The 20222-nt window shown below is 37.3% G+C and overlaps 1 protein-coding gene, 1 long non-coding RNA gene and 2 other non-coding genes across 5 annotated transcripts; 2 read left to right on the forward strand and 2 right to left on the reverse strand.

The window, feature by feature from the left end:
- The first annotated feature begins 423 nt into the window (after positions 1-423).
- LOC117277368 (small nucleolar RNA R71) lies at positions 424-530 on the forward strand. The gene has a single exon (XR_004507638.1). It is a non-coding gene; the product is annotated as a small nucleolar RNA R71 (small nucleolar RNA).
- Positions 531-4551: 4021 nt separating this feature from the next.
- LOC138892303 (uncharacterized) lies at positions 4552-4902 on the reverse strand. The gene has a single exon (XM_070176010.1). The coding sequence runs from the start codon at positions 4900-4902 to the stop codon at positions 4552-4554; it is 351 nt and encodes a 116-aa protein (XP_070032111.1).
- A 1267-nt stretch (positions 4903-6169) lies between these two features.
- LOC117277367 (small nucleolar RNA R71) lies at positions 6170-6276 on the forward strand. Its single transcript, XR_004507637.1, has one exon. It is a non-coding gene; the product is annotated as a small nucleolar RNA R71 (small nucleolar RNA).
- Positions 6277-14702: 8426 nt separating this feature from the next.
- Positions 14703-19523, reverse strand: LOC104098825 (uncharacterized). 2 transcript variants are annotated; one of them, XR_011407788.1, is made up of 7 exons: positions 19380-19523; positions 17942-18140; positions 17099-17852; positions 16902-17025; positions 16558-16836; positions 16365-16481; positions 14703-15483 (listed from the first exon to the last, which is right to left on the reverse strand). It is a non-coding gene; the product is annotated as an uncharacterized lncRNA (long non-coding RNA). The 2 variants fall into 2 exon arrangements; XR_011407787.1 differs by having other exon boundaries at positions 16365-16836.
- Positions 19524-20222: the final 699 nt, after the last annotated feature.

A 20222-nucleotide genomic window follows, 5' to 3' on the forward strand; every position in this document is an offset into this window, starting at 1 on the left:
GAACTCCATGAAAAACAGGGGTGCCTCTGACCCATTGCATTGAAATTGTAGTTTCCCACAACATTAACTTCCTCAGTTGAGGCTTGACACTCATGAGTAAGGTGTCCTCTTCCACATATATCACAAGCTGCATGAGGCTCACTTTGTATTGAGGCTAAGGTCAGCTTCCTTAACTCTTTGGCCATAGTATCAAGCTGTACCTACACAGATGTGTTAGCATCAACCTGGTGAACACCAGTTGATCTTCTTCTTTCCGCACTCTCATAGGGCCATTGATTAGCATCTGCAGATAACTCATCTAGAATTATAATTATCTCCTCTGGAGTCTTCTTCATCAATGGGCCTCCATCTACATTGCTCAATGTTCTACGTGAGGTCGGTGTCAATCCATCCCAAAAGTCCTAGAGTTGCATCCAAAGTTCAATTCCACTATGTTGACACTTTCTAACAATCTCCTTAAATCTCTCCCATGCTTCAAAAATAGTTTCACTATCTTTCTGGCAGAAGATCTGGATTTCTCTTCTAAACTTAACAATTTTATCTGAGGAGAAATATTTATCAAGAAAATTTCTGGTCATCTCCCGCTATGTTCTAATCGAACCCGTGGGCAAGCTTCGAAGCCACTGCTTTGCATCATCTTTAAGAGAAAAGGGGAATGCCCTTAGATACACTACATCTTGTGACACACCATTGTATTGAAAGGTGTTCATAATCTCCTCGAAGTCCATTAGATGTGTGTTTGGATCTTTGTTTGGCTTCCCTCTGAAGACACAGCAATTCTGAAGAGTTTGAAGCAACCCTTGCTTCAATTCAAAATTGTTAGCTACAATTGGAAGTGGTCTCACACTTGATAATCCTTGATTGTAGACCGGTCTATCATAATCTTCAAGTGGTCTCCAAGACCTGGAAGCTATATTTCCGAACTGGTCTGCACCTAAAGGTTGATTTTGAGCCATTCTACGACCCCTCTCTTCTTCGTAGATAATCTGTGCATCTCTAATAGCTGCTTCTTCAGCATCCCGTGCAGCTTGTTCTCGTCGTTGGGCTGCTTCTCTCGCATCCAAATCTACATTATCCTCACCGTTTCAAGCCATATCTTCGTTGGTTGAGGATTGCCCAACCTTTTCTAACATCTCCATGATATTTCTTTCCTTCCTTAGCTGTTGCAGTTATTTTTCAATTTCTGGCTCGTATGGTAGCACTTCCTTCGCAGAAGCTCGAGTCATGAACCACTCTATACCTGTCACTTGCGCACAATAAAAGAACACCAAACGTAAAAAGAGAAAAATCAAATAAAATAAAACGAAATATTCCTGAATTAACACTACAAACTATTTCAAACACTATTGGTTGCCAATCCTTGGCAACGACACCAAATTTGACGAGCTCGGAACACACACTTAAATTATGCTCGCTAATCAAATATAGTATAGTATAATATCGTATCCATAGGGATTGGATTTAAACAGTATTCCCGCAGTTTCTAGCTTGATTGCTATCCAAGATGATCAACAATTAAGATTTATATGATTTCGAACTAAAATTAACTAAGAGTCTAAAGCTATTGACTAATGACAATCGAAATAAGGAATAAGCAAACAAAGATATCAGTGGGAGAACAGTGGGTTTTAATTGGATAGTTGCAAGATAATTGCTTGGGATATAACTCTAGAAAATTCACTTCTAATGTTCAGGTGAGTCTCTCGAATTCACTCAATTATTAGTTCAAACATTTAGCAAAAACTCCTCTGTCAATTAAGTTTTAACCTCCCAAGATAAACCAATTTAAGCACATGAAGATATGCAAGAATGCGTAGTGGAATGGTCTTTAGAAGAAGATCTCTATGTTATCCTCCTAACTAGGTTTAATCAATGATTCAACTAGCCTCTTTCGATTACTAAGAAGAATTACTGAACTCAACCAACAATATAATGCAAAGATGTCACCAGTTATGCCTCTCTTAATTACATGAACAAGTGAATATAGATGCAACAGTTAAATCATCCAAAAATGCTTCAATACATAAAACTAGAGTTATAATCCACAAACAATCATCAATACACCAAATCCATCAAACCCTAAATAGAACTACTCCATAGATATGGAGCAATTCATCACAAATATAATTAAAGTATAGAAAAACATAAATTCGATCCAAACTCGGGTCTTGAGTGAGGATGGAATGATGAAATCCTTGTGCTTTTTCACCTCCAACTCCTCCTTAGCTTCCTTAGGTCTATAGTATGTCAAAATTAAAGAAAATAATGTTTTTCCATGTATTTATACCAAGCAGGGTCGGGCCTATACGAAATCACCCTATCCTAGCCGAAATAGGAAAACTTGCAAACTTATTGCTTTTCATGCGTCGCATTGTGTGTCGCCCAGTGCGTAGCATTAATGTTTTTCTTATCAGACCTCAGAAACCCATCCTCTGAACTTTGTCAATTCATTCATAAAATAAAATTGCTTCGTCGCACATTGTGTCGCACTAGTGCATTTCTTCAGCTGTTGCTTCTTCCTTGATTTTTGACGTCCAGAAGTGATTCTCGACCCCCGAACACGATCCTGGCTTAATCCTTTGGGCTTTTAGTCAGAATTCAAAGATCCAAACAGCTCGAATTAGTTCCATAACATCTACATACCTCGGAATCACTCCTACAAGGCATAAAAGACACAATAAGTGCATAACACTAGCAATTAAAGCTCAACACATGTAAAGTGCAGTGAATTAGAGTGTAATAAGATACTAAAACACAAGATTACAACCTACTATCAACACCCCACACTTAAACCATTGCTCGTCCTCGAGAAATCAAACTACACTTCATATAGACACGACCTTTTAAAACAACTCTCCTAACTCATCATATCAAGAATATTTAAAACAGATTAAGCACTCTAACGTAACATCCTCGCCTCAAGATTTGACTCAAAAGCACCACGCATTATTTATAACCCGCTCACTGACTCTAACACAGAGGTCAATGACATTACCTTTCCCTAGTGAATCAAGTGCTCTCACACAACAATGGAGAATAGTTCCACACACAATAAAATTTAAGAACAAATAGGAACTCAAATACTCACTCTCAAAAACAACATTCATATGCCACAAAAGGCGTACCATAGGCTTTCTCGTAGTGTGCTACTCTACTAATTGAGCTCATTTAGTCAAGGATTAAGTAGGACTTTAATTGGTTGTAACGAAGGCTACAGGACGGGTAGGATATATTTAGATATAAGAGTGACTACACCTCCCTAAGCACTTTAATACATACAATTTGCCATTCAAAACCCCACACTTATGTCAAACCATGACTCCACCTTCACATCAATATACATTAACTCCCTACTTCTTTAAGCACAATTACATCAAGTTACCACTATCAAAGAACACTTTTCACAATCATACACTATTTTTTCCTTTTCTTTTTCAATTCACGTGGCTCTTACTTTTTCAATACAGTGCACCTTTCTCCTTATTTCATTAGTTCCACTCAAAAGCCAAACTAACCACCCCACACTTCAACTTTCACAAAGTTCATAACAAATTCAAGTGCTCACGAGAGGTAAAAGGTTCAAATAGATGGTCAATTCAAACAAGTGGGTAAGGCTTGTAATGTGGTTGCCGAAGAAACAGGATTATAGACTCAAATGGGTTAACTAAGACACATAACAATTAGATGGGTAAAAGCATATAACTGGCTCAACAAAGAAATGCCTATATCACTTCCAAGACTGAAACAAACTACTATTTTGCTTTGCACACACAGGGCAAGTTCTAGACATCAAATGTAATGCACAGAATAACACAAAACCTCACACACACATGGCACATAACCCACTCAGGATCGGACTCATCAAGACATTCTAGTCAAAGCAGTTAAGCAAAGTTAAGATTTTACAATTTAAGGTACTTATACAAGAGTCAAAAACTGAGCCTAAGCGTCACAACTAAAGCACTCACTATTCTTAAGGTATAATAAACTCAAGAGACATTGTCTTCAATTCAAATCATAGCACAAGGTTTCCTACTCCTAACAACAATAAAAACTAACTACACCCGGTTCAAACAAAACTCTTGGAAAGGAACCGTGGCACAAAGAAAACCCAAGGGGGAATTATTATACTACCTACAAAATAAAATCTTTTTGTATTTTTCTTCCTACTTTAATCCCTCAAGAAACCCGTCGAATGATATCCATCGTCGGGAAAAATCAAAAAAATTCAATTTTTCATGTTTTTTTTTTGTTTTTTTTTATCTCTACTAAAACTAATAAAATAAACTAAAACTAATATACATACATACATACAACATATTCCCCATCCTACACTTTATGTTGTGGCATGTACCCATGACACACAATTAAAAAGAATGAGGTAAAGGAAACTTCCCTGAACTTCTAGTCGGGGTCTGAGTCAAAGTCGGGCTCCATTCCTCGCCTTCGAACTAATGTGAACATCCATGTAGATAGCTTCTTCTAAGCCTTCTTCACCCCACACTTATCTTTCTCACTCAGTTCAACCTTCTCTTTCTAGCCCTTCACTTTTCACTCAACACTAGCAACTGGTTTTTCTTTTTCTGCCCCCTTCGCTATATTTATCTCAAAAGTCACAGTCTCCTCACCCACTCTAAGCATGAGTTTCCTCTCGTGTATATCTAATATATCTCTACCCGTCGCTAAGAATGGCCTTCCTAGGATGAGGGGGATCTCCTTTTTGTCCTCCATATTCACCACTATAAAGTCTACATGAAATATGAACTTATCTACCCGAACTAACACATCTTCCACTATCCCCTCAGTTATTAAAGTTGTCTGGTCTGCCAGCTGCAAAGATATTGGCGCCGATCTTATCTCTCCAATCTCCTTCTCCAATTTCTTGTAAATAGATAGCGGCATTAAATTAATTGAAGCACCAGAATCCAATAATAATTTATTAAAATGAATCGTTCCTATAGAGCAAGGTAAAGTAAAACTCTCTGGATCTCCACACTTTTGTGGGAGTTTATTTTGCAATATCTCGTTGTAATGCTCTGTGAGCTTGACCACTAAGGTCTCCTAGATTTTCCTTTTCTTTGTAAGGATCTCCTTCAAGAATTTGGCATAAGCAGGCATTTGTGAGAGCACTTCTGTGAATGGTAAGTTTGCATGAACCTGTTTCAGCACATCTAAAAATCTCTCAAATTTTTTGTCCAGTTGTTCTCTATATAGCTTTTGAGGGAAAGGTAAAGCACGCATATGCTCGCTCTCATCAGGTTCCTCCGTTCTTGATTTTTCTTTCTTCTTCTTCCTCTCAGTTTTCATTGGGCCTTTCTTCTTTTTATCAACATCATTCTTCAATTTCTCCCCACTTTCTTTTTCAAGTCTCACCTATATTTGGATCGGGGTGGGATCTTTCAACACTTCCCCACATCTCAGAGTTACAACCTTCACTGTTTCTTTGGAATTCTTTTCATTGTCAGCGGGGAGAGTGCCTGGAACCCTCTCAGATAATATTGTTGCAATTTGTCCCACTTGTCTCTCTAAGTTTCGCAAACCAGTGCCCAATTCTTTGATAGCTGCTCCATAAGCGTCCAACCTCTCATCTGTCTTGATAATGAAAGCCTTTATTAGATCCTCTAGACCAGGCTGAATGGGCTGTTGAGGCTGAAATTGCTGCCTCTGCTGATTTTGGTATGCTCGAGCTCCTTATCCCTGTGGTCTAGAGTTATTTTACTTCCAAGCATTCACAGTACCTCCAGGTAAACTCCATGAAAAATCAGGGTGCCTCTGACCTATTGCATTGAAATTGTAGTTTCCCACAACATTTACTTCCTCAGTTGAGGCTTAACATTCATGAGTAGGGTGTCTTCTTCCACATATATCACAAGCAGCGTGAGGATCACTTTGTATCGAGGCTAAGGTCAACTTCCTTATCTTTTTGGCCATAGCATCAAGTTGTACCTACACGAAAGTGTTAGCATCAACCAGGTGAACACCAGTTGATCTTCTTCTTTCCGCACTCTCACAGGGCCATTGATTAGCATCTTCAGATAACTTATCCAGAATTGTAATTATCTCCTCAGGAGTCTTCTTTATAAATGGGCCTCCAGCTGCATTGCTCAATGTTCTACATGAGGTCGGTGTCAATCCATCCCAAAAGTCCTGGAGCTGCATCCAAAGTTCAATTCCACTATGTTGACACTTTCTAACAATCTCCTTAAACCTCTCCCATGCTTCAAAAATAGTTTCACTATCTTTCTGGCAGAAGTTATGGATTTCTATTCTAAACATTCCTGTTTTAGCTGAGGAGAAATATTTATCAAGAAATTTTGTGGTCATCTCCTCCCATGTTCTAATCGAAGCCGTGGGCAAGCTTCGAAGCCACTGCTTTGCATCATCTTTAAACGAAAGGGGGGATGACATTAGATACAATGCATCTTGTGACACACCATTGTATTGAAAGGTGTTCATAATCTCCTCGAATTCCATTAGATGTGTGTTTGGATCTTCGTTTAGCTTCCCTCTGAACACACAACAATTCGGAAGAGTTTGAAGCAACCCTTGCTTCAATTCGAAATTGTTAGCTACAATTGGAGGTGATCTCACACTTGATAATCCTTGATTGTAGACCGGTCTAGCATAATCGCCAAGTGGTCTCCCAGGCCTGGGAGTTATATTTCCGAACTAGTCTACACCCAAAGGTCTATTTTGAGCCATTCTACGACCCCTCTTTTCTTTGTAGTTAATTTGTGCATCTCTAACAGCTGCTTCTTCAGTATCCCTTGCAGCTTGTTCTCATCGTTGGGCTTCTTTTCTCGTAGCCAAATCCATATTATCCTTACCGTTTCCAGTCATATCTTCTTTGGTTGAGGATTGCCCAAGCATTTCTAACGTCTCGGTGAGATTTCTTTCCTTCCTCAACTGTTGTAGTTATTTTTCAATTTCTGGCTCGTATAGTAGCACTTTCTTCGCAGAAGCTCGAGTCATGCGCCACTCTAAACCTATCACCTGCGCACAGTCAAAGAACACCAAACGTAAAAACAGAAAGATAAAATAAAATAAAAAGAAAAATTCCTAAATTAGCAGTACAAACTATTTCAAACAATATTGATTGCCAATCCCCGGTAACGATGCCAAAATTTGACGAGCTCAAAAAACACACTTAAATTATGCTCGCTAATCAAATATAGTATAGTATAATATTGTATCCACAAGGATTGGATTTAAACAATATTCTCATAGTTTCTAGCTTGATTGCTATCCAAGATGATCAACAATGGATATTTATATGATTTCTAACTAAAATTAACTAAGAGTATAAAGCTATTGACTAATGACAATCGAAACAAGGAATAAGCAAACAAAGATATCAGTGGGAGAATATAGGGTTTTGATAGGATAGATGCAAGACAATTGGTTGGGATCTAACTCTAGATAATTCACTTCTAATGTTCAAGTGAGTCTCTTGAATTCACTCAATTGTTAGTTCAAACGTTCAGCAAAAACTCCTCTCTCGATTAAGTTTTAACCTCCCAAGATGAACCAATTTAAGCATGTGAAGATATGCAAGAATGCGTAGTGGATTGGTCTTTAGGAGAACCCCTCTGGATTATCCTCCTAACTAGGTTTAATTAATGATTCAACTAGCCTCCTTCGATTACTAAAAAGAATTACTAAACTCAACCAACAATATAATGCAAAGATATCACCAGTTATGTCTCTCTCGATTACATGAACAAGTGAATATAGATGCAACAGTTAAATCATACAAAATCGCTTCAATATATAAAACTAGAGTTATAATCCACAAACAATCATCAATACACCAAATCCATCAAACCCTAAAGAGAACTACTCCATAGATATGGAGAATTCATCAAAAATATAACTAAAGTATAGAAAAACATAAATTCGATCCAAACTCGGGTCTTGAGTGAGGATGGAATGATGAAATCCTTGTGCTTTTGCTCCTCCAACTCCTCTTTAGCTTCCTTAGGTCTAAAGTATGTCAAAAGTCCAGAAAATAATGTTTCCATGTATTTATACCAAGTAGGGTCGGGCCTAGAAGAAATCACCCTTTCCTAATCGAAATAAGAAAACTTGCAAACTTATTGATTTTCATGCGTCGCACTGTGCATCGCCCAGTGCGTAGCATTAGTGCTTTTTCTTTTCAGACCTTAGAAGCCTATCTGCTGCGTCGCACATTGCGTCGCACTAGTGCATTTCTTCAGTTGTTGCTTCTTCCTTGATTTTTGATGTCCAGAAGTGATCCTCGACCCCCGAACACGATCCCGGCTTAATCCTTTGGGCTTTTACTCAGACTTCAAAGCTCCAAATAGGTCGAATTAGTTCCACAATATCTATATACCTCAGAATCACTCCTACAAGGCATAAAACACACAATAAGTGCAAAATACTAGAAATTAAAGCTCAACACACGTAAAGCAGTGAATTAGAGTGCAATAAGTGACTAAAACACAAAATTATAGCCTTCCATCAACCTCCAAATCCAAATCCGGACATACGCCTAAGTCAAAAATCACCATATAAAGCTATTTGAACCATTACCAATCCGAGGTCATCTACTCATAAGCCAAACTTTGGTCAACTCTTACAACTTGTTCTTCTAAGAATGTAACTAAGTGTTCAAACCATTCTCAAACTGTCACGGCCCAAAATACACTAGTCGTGATGACACCTAACCCAACCCGCTAGGTAAGCCAACTAACAGTCAACACAATATAAATGGGAATAATAAGGCCTCGATAAATGAAATAATTGAAACTCTATTCAATAATCCAAGGACTGGTAGTACAAGTCATTAGCCACTAAGACTTGGATTTACAAAACTGATATTAAATAAATACAACATCTATTTGGAATGTACATAAACAGGATTCAAATCTAAAGCTACCAAGGGTAAGTGATAGCTATATCCAAAACACAGGTACGTCGTTAGTGCCAACTCCCGTCATCCAAAGCACCTCAGCTCATAGAACTGCACGCAAGGTGCAGAAGTGTAGAATGAGTACAACCAACTCCATGTACTCAATAAATATCATAACTGACCCTTGTGAGGTAATAAAAGCAAGAATTATAGATGATACTCTCTATCACCTATACAGTTCATAATTCCAGCACGTACATAACAGAAAATACAATCAAATCATAAATCACAGATAAAACCACATTGGTGCTCTTAGTTTTCTCAACAGATTATGCTCAGTCAACAATCCAACATATATGGAAGATATGCAAATAAATCATGTAACAACCAAGGAAATTGCAAGTAAAGATGAAATTGAATAACCAAATATCAATCTATTGCAGCGCGCAATCCAAGCCAAATAGAATTCACATCATGGCTCCCAGGCCCACATTAGAATCTGAGTAACAGAACCAAATCAATAATCAACTCTCCCATAGCTCACATCAACCAGAAATCTGTCGGTTTCTCATAATATGTGTGTACGCCATCAAGAGAGAAACATGAGAGGGTGACCCTAGGGATCCATGTCCACACACTGGACGGACAACTTACGTGTTGCACGGACAACTCATGTTCTAATAATAGAAATCGCACGGACAACTCATGTGCCAATAATATCAATATCTGAATCTGCACAGATAACTCATGTGCCAATAATATCAACCGCACGGACAACTCATATGCCGATAATCACAATCTGCCCGGCATAGTCACGGGCTCAATATCACAATCTGACCGGCTTGGTCACATGCATAACAACATAATCTGCCCGACGTAGTCACAAGTATAATAACATAACCCGCCCAGTGTGGTCACAGACATAACAACACAATGCGTTTGTTGCGGTCACAGGCATCCAGTCCAAATCATATCACACAAAAGCAAATATACAAGAATACATGTATATGATCATGAATATTAGATTTCATGCTCCTTGAGTGGTATAAATGACATACTAAGATGTATGCATGTGCAAAGTATGGTATCATAGCTCAAATCGACAATTTCATCATGAAAATAGCAATTATCAAGTTCATTCAGGGGATTAGCCTCTATGTAACCTCAAACATGGATCAAATTGTTCACAACAGGGTTACAAATATAAGAAACATCACAACATAAAGTTTAACAATCAATTTAAGGCATGTCATAGTCTAAGCACTACCCCGAGCATGGATAAATACCCCGTTCTCGCGCATGGACTCTAACCCCACACATATGCGCACTCATAGCACGCAGCTATCACAAATAACTCAGGCAACTAGTGCCTCATCCAAGTTTAGGTAAGATACTTACCTCAAGCAAGACAATTCAAATGCTGAGCAAGCCAAACAATACTCCAGAAATGCCATCCCATAATAATCAACCTCCGAATGGCTCGAAACTAGCCAAAAGCAACTCAAAAACATCTAATAATGCCTTAGGAAACAAACCAAAGCAATAAAGTTCGAATCTTTAATCAAAAACTCAAAGTCAATCAAAAGGTCAACCTGGACCCGCACCTTGGAACCCGATAAAACTTACAAATTCTGATAACCCATTCGAATACGAGTCCAAACATACTAATTTCATCCAATTGCGACTCTTAATCGATGTTCAAACCCCAATTATTATCTTTAGAAAAGTTTTTGATAAAAACCCATAACTCTCCAATTAAAACATGGATTATTTCAAAAATCAACTAGTGTAATCATGTTAAAATACAAATATTGAGTGTAGATACTGATCCCCATGAAAATATGAGAAGAGCGCCGCAAATATCACCTCAATCGGAACTCTAGAACTCAAGATATGCTCAAAATACCAAATGACCGCAGTCTGATTTTTTTATGCAAAAGGATTTTCGCTTTTGCGCCCAAAAATCCGCACCTGCGGTCATTTTCGCTTTTGCGGACCACTTTTCGTACCTACGGGGTTGCAGATGCGGACCCCACTTCCATCTGCGAAGCACCAGCCACAACTAACTTCTCCGACACTAAAATGGGTATAACTCCCTCATACGATATCCAAATTCGATAATTCCTTTCGCAATAGCTCAGTAATTACGATACGGATCTAATGCTTCAATTAAAAAAGAATACGGAGATAATTTACTTAATGAGGTATCATTTATTCTGGAAGAAACGACGTCAAAACTTAAAAAAACGAGCGCAACACAAATCAAACCTATCTGAAACTCACCCGAGCCCCTCGGGACCCCGTCTGAACATACCGATAAGTCCAAAAACATAATACGGGCCTAATCGAGGCCTAAAATCCCTCATAATAGCATCAAACCACTAATCGCACTTAAAATCAAACTTAATAAACTTTTGAACTTTCAACTTCCAAAACTCGTGTCGAACCATATCAAATCAACTCGGAATGACCTCAAATTTTGCACACAAGTTCCAAATGACATAACGAACCTATTCCAACTCCCGGAACCACAATCCGAACCCGATAAAATCAAATTCAACTCCCAGTCAAACCTATGAACTTTACAAACCCCATCATGACAGAGGTTAGTTTGGGTCGTGTCACCATTACTTGGCACCTGCAAACATCGCCCACCTCAAGCCTTCTTCGCAGGTGCGACTAAGAATCCGCTTCTGCGACTACCGCACATGCGCAAAACCAATTACAGATGTGCAACACCAGAACCAGCAAAAACCAACAATCACACATGAAGGAGAAATGGTCTGAAACTCACCCGAGCCCCTCGGGACTCTGTTCGATCATACCAACAAATCCTAAAACATAATACGAACCTACTCGAGGCCTCAAATCATACCAAATGATATCAAAACAATGAATGGCACCTCAATTCAAGCCTAATGAACTAATGAACTTTCAACTTTCAAAACTCATGCTGAACCATATCAAATCAACTCGGAATGACATCAACTTTTGCACACAAGTTCTAAATGACATAACGAACTTATTCCAACTCCCAAAACAACAATTTGAATCGGATAGCCTCGAAGTCAACTCCCGATCAAACCTATGAATTTTCCAAACCTTCACATTGCTAACTCTCGCCAATTAGCGGCAAAACCTTCCAGAAATATCCAAATGCAAATCCGGACATACGCCCAAGTCCAAAATCACCATCCGGACCCAACGGAACAATCAGAACTATGATTCGAGGTCAAATATAAAAAAGTAAAACTTGGTCAACTCTTCCAACTTAAAGCTTTTAAAATGAGAATCATCCTTCCAAATCAATCTCGAACCACTCGAAAGCCAAAACCGACAATTCACACAAGTCATAATACACCATATAAAGATACTCACGACCTCAAACCAGCAAACGAAGATGCTCAAAATAATCGATCAGATCGTTATATTCTCCCCCACTTAAAAATACATTCGTCCTCGAACGTGCCAAGAGTCATTCCAAATCCATCAAATTACCATAAAACCTCAGCATACACATAACCATGGGTGATCCCACATCACCTCAATCCATATAATCCTGATAACACAGCCTAACTGAAGATCGTTACTTCAACCTTAGATCATAAACTTTTAGAACACATATCCCCAATATCCAGAACTCATTATAAGACCTGATTCTTGTATCTATACATTGTATAAGTATGAATAAGTTGTAGCTACCCATAACCATATTCAAAGACATAACCGCGTGACATACCACATAACCCAAATGCTCATAGCAATAACTTCCTACCACAATAGCTACTCAATAACAAACACGGTATCGGTAACAAACCTCATATCAACTAATACCTTGTTCTGAACCTTTATAAACTGCCAATGATGAAAGAAACATGCATATACTCATAACCACTCGTCAGACCAATAAATTGTGGAGCTCTCTCACTCGACAAGAACTATAGCCAAATTCTAAGATGACTAGTGTCGTTATCCTTCCCAACATACCTTAATCAAATCTAATATCGCTTATTCTAGTCAAATAACCTCACCTCACCTAGTACAAGCTGCTCGCCCAACATGCCACACCAGCACCACCTCAAGCCATACACATCGTGCAATCCGGGCACCAAACAAGCAAAAACTCGAATGTACCCAATGATGGAAAGAGAATCAAATAAGAGCACCTACCTGCAAGCTCAACAGATATCACCATAAAGTACAATGCCATCAATCCATCACACAAGGAGTAACCAAAATACATGAAATAAACACAAAAGCTTATATCCCAACATAACGTTGTTTGTGATGTGTGACCCAATCCAAACACCGGTCCCTATGGGATATCTCGAGCCATGATGCTCATAATCCACAGTCATATTCATATCAACAACAAACACGCGAAGTGCATGAACCATGGAAAAAAATAGATATCACTATATACGACAAATAGGAAGACCATAACCAAGGCGCAATCGACCATTCGGTACCCCAGGAGCCATCTCGCTCGAATTTCGCCACAACCCCAAACAAAACCGCATCGGGTGTGCAAATAACCAACATATCACAACCCATTATAGCATAGAAGAGTAACGCATGGAACGCATCAGAACACGAATACGATCAACTCCAACCGATGACACCACCCTCAATAATTGTTGTGCTGAGTAAACAAATTCGACTCGATGTAGAATACACATTCTCATTAGGCCTACCCGTGGCCTCCAAATAAATTACTATGCTCCCTAAATAGGTAGATAACTTCAGAAAATTCCATAATAACCTATCCATATTCTCTTTCTTCCTCCGTTCATACGTATTTCATACATTCTAGATATGGAGTTGGGTAAGATTTCATGTGATTCGGTAAACAAAATATAAATGCCATCATTGCTAGATCATTTATCTAATCTATCTAATTAGATGAAGAATGAACCAATAGTGGTATTTTTTGATAAATGGAAAATTAAAAATGCTCGGGGATAGAAATGAGGGAATATCTATAATATCTGGATATAATCAGATACAATTTGAAGGATTTTGTAGGTTCATTAATCAAGGTTTGACGGAAGAACTTTATAAGTTTCCAAAAATTGAAGATACAGATCAAGAAATTGAATTTTAATTATTTGTGAAAAAATATCAATTGGTCGAACCCTTGATAAAGGAAAGAGATGATGTGTATGAATCACTCACATATTCTTCTGAATTATATGTATCCGCGATATTAATTTGGAAAAACAGCATGGATATGCAAGAATAAATATTTTTTATTGGAAACATTACTCTACTGAATTCCCTGGAAACTTCGATAGTCAATGGAATATATAGAATTTTGATCAATCAAATATTGCAATGTCCGGGTATTTATTATCCATAAAAATTGGACCATAACGGAATTTCGGTCTATACCCACTACATGAAATATAGACTTTTCCCACGAAAGAATCGGTGGGAAATCTGTGTGAAATTTTAATATTCTTACCACATTCCCAGGGGAGACGCTCGGTGGAAAAATGGCTGGTGGGAAAATAATTTCCCACGACATTCGTGGGTAATTCCCTGGGAGTTTTCCACTGAGGGTTTGGTGGGGTCACCTAGTGTAATTTCTCACGAACGCCGTGAGAAAAGTAAGAAAATAAAATAATTTAATTTTCTTAAGTTTTCCACCGAATCCGTAGGAAGTATTAAAAATAATTTAGATATTTTATTTTATTTTACCCATGGAAGAAGTGGGAAATATTCATAACCTGAAAATAAACATATGAGCATTCCCACGAAAATCAGTGGGAAATATTGAAATTTTGAAAAAAAAAAAAATGCACAAAATTCCCACGGAGTCGGTGGGAAATCCGTGGGAAATCTGAAAAATATTTTCATGGCCAAATCTGTTTTTAGAACTACACCACCTGCCAAACAGAAAGTACAACCAACAATACAAGACTAAATACAATTAAGCATTCAAATACCAAATTCAACATGCAATCCAATTCATTTCATAAACAAAAACTAATCAATCCATTTCATAATTAATCCAACTAATCCAAAAGTAGAACAAAAAACCCAAAAAATCCAACTTTCAATATTCAACATCCAAGTACCATCCAAGATAAGCTAATAAAAGAAACTACTCCTTAGTTATCATCAGATGCTGGAGAACGGGGCACAGGAAATGCACCAGATGCTAAGAGGGAGTTTATCCGAGACTTGAGACTTTTAACATCACTAGTGACAAGTCTTAATGCATCGTCCTTTTGCCTCATTTCTTCCTCCCTTCGCCTTTCCTCTTCCTCTCTTCGTCTATCTTCTTCCTCCCTCCGCTTTGCTTCTTCTTCCCTTGCAGCCTTTTCTTGAAGATACAACTCAGTAATCTTCGCTACTTTCCTATTCAATTCCTCAAAATTATCCAAATCAACCGAGCAATGTGAGGAAGAATAAGAACCAGATAATCCAGAAGTACGACGACCGAGACTAAACTCTGATCCAAGGCCGTAGACTCTCCCTTTATAAATGCCACCAGCTGCCTTAATCCACATATCCATGATCTCCTCTTGGGATGGTTGGATTGGCCTACCTTGATCATCAATCGGCTGACTTTGAATGAACTCCTCCGAGCTTCATTTGAAAGTATCCTATAAAATAATTACAATTATTATAAAAGTAAACTTTATTAAAGAAAATTTATTCAAGTATCTTTACTTCTCAAACTTTAAAGTGAAACATACGGAAAGATAATGTATAGACAATGTATCAGTACTTCTAATGGGAAAAAATTACTACACTATCTCTTTTGTAAAAATCAATACCCATAAGCTACTAGTTACTAGTTTTCCAGTACTTTTAATGGGGAAACAATAAGATGAATTCCAGCATTTATATTTCAGTTTGTTTATATTTCTTGACTATGACCTATCTTTGGTAGTGAAATAGCGCACTTCTAGTGCTCTGTCTATTATTGACGTACTTGTATTCCAAGTTCAGTCTCAATTGTCATAACTAAGTGTGTTTCTCCAATAGATATATGCCACAATAGCCGAAGCTAGTGCTAGCTTGAACAAGATTCTTACTTTACCTTTCAAAAAGCTTAGTCCTCGCTACGTACTAGGCTAAAAAAAAAGATATTGCTCAACTGGAAACATTATCAATAATATAGACTGGTCTAGCAATAACTACAGAGGGAATCAGTTGAATATTCATAACCAGCTTTGTCCCACATAAGAAACCACATAACAACCGTCTTGAAGAAAGCAGAAAAAGTTTAAGTAAAGGATTCAGCTTGCAACAAATCAACTTAAGTTCACATGTTCCCAATATTAAGAATCTCATTAATTACTTTAAAATACAAATAAGACAAAGAGCACTAAGTAAAAAATTGGACCAGATACTGCTTTTGCCAAGGGGAGGACCACATAATCATAAGTTGCACATATTGAAGGGAATATTGCATTTTGAAAAGCTCATTAATAAGATACCAACAAATAAGCTAGTTTAAAATAAAGCTCATTAATCTTACATGGGTTGTCTCAGCGCGCGGCTCGACCCAAGTCGTTTTTGTTCCATCCTTCAATTTCTTCATGTAGGTTTCCTCAAATACCTCATCATGAATAACTAGTTTTCCTTTAGCCTTTTCCTGAAAAATAAATAATATCTTAAAAAATGGTAACTAAAGTAGTTATAAATCAAGAAAAATATAATAAAGACATTACCAATCTTCTTCTATGAGCCGCCATACTAATTTAACCGTCCGTGTGCACTGAGCCACCCTTGTCGGACAAACGGTCTGCCCTTCCCTGGGCGCTCTTTTTCTTAAATTCCGGAGAGTTTCAATACCCAAGAAGTTTAACCCATATATCATCAAGAATCTAACCTAGCCTCTGTTTACTCTCTCGAGCAGTCCGAAACATATCACACAACCTATCAGAATATTTCTTAAAAAAAATGGCTCGTACCTTAGCCTCAGAATCGCGTGACCATGCACACTTTATCTGCAAATAAAATATGTTAGAATAAATAAAAAGAGTTGAAAACTAAAGTAAAATATTAATTTTACCCTAAATTCAGCAAACATTTTGTCCGTAACGTTAGTTGGAACTTCTAACCAGAACCTCCATGGTGCGTGATAAAACAAACACATCGATTCAACCACGGCTTTCGTAGCCTGATGAGGATAAAAACTGCATTGAATTTAAAATACGTTAGAAACTATATTTACAAATTAATTAGGAATTAAAAAAGATGAATATTTACCCTGCTCCATCGGACACAATAATCAACCTCCGAAGATCATCATATTTTCCAACATTTGGAGGATTCTGCCTTCATGTAGAAGTCTGTGTAGGAGGCTGTGCAGCTGTATCACTATTGGTGTATGGGGATGTCGAATTACTATCGACTCCAATATGTGGCCTAGAAATGCTGGGAGATGAAGACGGAGTGAATTCAGACGAAAGCATAGAAGAGTGGCTAGCAGGCTGACTAAATAATGAAAGCATGCTAGAGGAAGATGATGAAGGAATGACCGGAGAAGATGATGATGGCAGGACAGGGTATGATGATGAGGGTATGCCATGCGAAAATGGAGTGGATTTAGACGAAGGCATGGAAGAGTACCTAGCAAGATGACTAAATGTTGAGGGCATGCCAGAGAAAGATAATGAAGGAATGCTAGAGGAAGATAATGAAGGAATGACCGGAGAAGATGATGATGACATGACTGGGTAAGATGATAATAAGGGCATGCCAGGCCAAATTCCAAGTATGTGCTGGGAAGATGTAGGATTAAAGAAGGGGTAGATGAGGAAGCATTATACCCTAGGTAAGGTATAGAATATAAGGGAGGTAAAAATAATAACGGGCATGTAGGTGGAGGCACATGCGAACTAGAAGGTACGTGTGGGGGAGAGGTAGTGATACCTAAGTTACCAGAAATTTTTGTTTTCTTCCTTTTTTTACCCTTCTCTAGTGCAGTACCCTCTGGACGATCATTACCTCGAGGAGCCATCTAAACAATATAAGCATAAGAAAAAATATGTTAATATGTTTAGCAACAAATTTAAATGCATAACATACAAGTTAATAAGAAGAACAAACATGTCAATTCTAATCGCTTAGTTCATTTCATCAGAAATTTCATCCTCCTCGCTTGTTTCATTTTCATCATCATATTCTTCCTCCTCAGTTAGTTCATTTTCATCAGCGGAATCTTCCTCTTCATTAGCCATAGATGTTCCAACCTCATGTTGAACTGAAGGATCAACTTCTTCGTGCATGCCTTGAATATGCAGTTCACCTGCTAATTCATCATCCACAATTAGCTGAACACTTGATATATCATTCTGGTATGCTATATCTAGTGCATTCTCAACTTCTATTCTACCAACCGGCTTAGTTTTTATAACCACCCACTATTCAGTCTTATTTCTACACGACGACAGATAAGGAGCGTAATACACTTAAGTTAAAAAATGAATAATTTATTTTATTGAAGCTAGTTTAAAATTAAAGTTGAATATACATCTTAGATAACTCACATTTCTTTTTTCGTTTTATTAAGTTAAGAAAAGTTATGGTTGTAAATCAATTTTTTGTGAATGAATAATTCTTTTTAATAGAAGTGTTTTCAACAAGTCCTTGAAATCCGTTTTAGAAATACCAAGTCAAATCAAGACTCTAAATTCCAAGTCACAAAAGCATAGCACAAGTCACAACATATGTAAAAAATTCCAGGTTTTAACAAAAGTACAAACTTCTCGCAAAAACTTGTACCCCAAAGAAAATCAACAAAATTCCTATTCTATAATCTACATTGCTTATGTTTTCAATGAAATGCTTAGTACAAATATTTAGCCTACACAAAAATAATTTTCAGTATATGGGTACGAAGTAAAAACAACCTAATCACGAAAAATAGAGAAACTTACTGAAACAGAAACGACGAGAAAGGAAGAATGCTAACTCTGTTTATTGAAATACCTCTTTTTATATAAGCAAGTTCTTTTCTACTCCACCAAAAGCTCTCCTATTACTCTCATTCCAAACAACCCACATGAGTGCTGGTGTGGGGCAACTAATTAGTAGACTTATACTTGAGGATAGACGAATTACTAAATTGAGTTTGGACATTAAATTAAATCCACACTCATTCCCAACCACCACATCTCAATTCAATGCATATAAAATTAGCATCCAACAGCTGACCAAAAATAATGCATCCAATTTTATTTCGGACAAGGCATACAACTCCGAAAATCATCAATAAAGTGAAATTATATTAATTAGTTGGAAATATAAGGCTCTTTGGCTGGAGCTTCGTAAGAGCATTCCCCTTCGTGTACAACCAAATTTAGCATATTGAAATTCTCAACTGATGTATTCAGTATCTTATATTACTGGTGACGCCGGAGAAAGCTATCCTATTTCCTTAACTTACGGACAAATAGTAGTACTCTCTCAAGACTCAATTTGTTTGGTATAGATTGAGGGGACACAGGTTTAAAAGAAAAAGAGAGAGAAAGAGAGATTAACTTACCTACTCGTCAGAGTGAAAGGATTCCCGAAATCGCAAGCTTGCTGGGCGAAATTGCTGTTTAAGTTTAAAGAGAAGAGAACAAAGAATTTTCTGAATGAGAGAAGCGGATGTGACCTAATTAGAATGTGGGAAATCCTTCTTATCAAAATATAAAAAATATATTAATATTTACTTTCCAATAGAATTTGTGGGAGTATTAAAAATATTCAATATACTTTATTTAGTTTGCCATTGTTTTCCCTAGGAACTTCTTTTTAATTTTATTTCCAATTATTTTCCCACTGAAATAAGTGGGAAACGAATTTTGCGGTTTTACGCGCTAAACAGTTCCCATCGAAAACTATTGAAATTTTAGTAAAATTTTTGTGTCCTCACTTTCCCACCGGTTTTGTCAAATTTTTGGTGGGAATTACCATTGATATATTTTCGTGGGAAATTTACATTATTCTAGTAGTGACCAGCACCATAATATCATACTGGGGAGGAAGATCAGAATTAAAAATTGATAGAAAAGTAAGGATATGGGTTCGTGTAAGTAGGAAATAAAAAATATCTATTCTAGTTCTATTATCAGCTATGGGTTTGAATCTAAGAGAAATTCTAGAGAATGTTTGCTATCCTGAAATTTTTTTGTCTTTTCTGAGTGATAAGGAGAGAAAAAAGATTGGGTCAAAAGAAAATGCCATTTTGGAGTTGTATTAACAATTTTCTTGTGTAGGTGGCGATTCGGTATTTTTTGAATCCTTATGTAAGGAATTACAAAAGAAATCATTTCAATAAAGATGTGAATTAGGAAGGATTGGTCGACGAAATATGAACCGAAGACTGAACTTTGATATACCC

This window comes from Nicotiana tomentosiformis, chromosome 5 (assembly GCF_000390325.3).
Source record: "Nicotiana tomentosiformis chromosome 5, ASM39032v3, whole genome shotgun sequence".
NCBI lineage: Eukaryota > Viridiplantae > Streptophyta > Magnoliopsida > Solanales > Solanaceae > Nicotiana > Nicotiana tomentosiformis.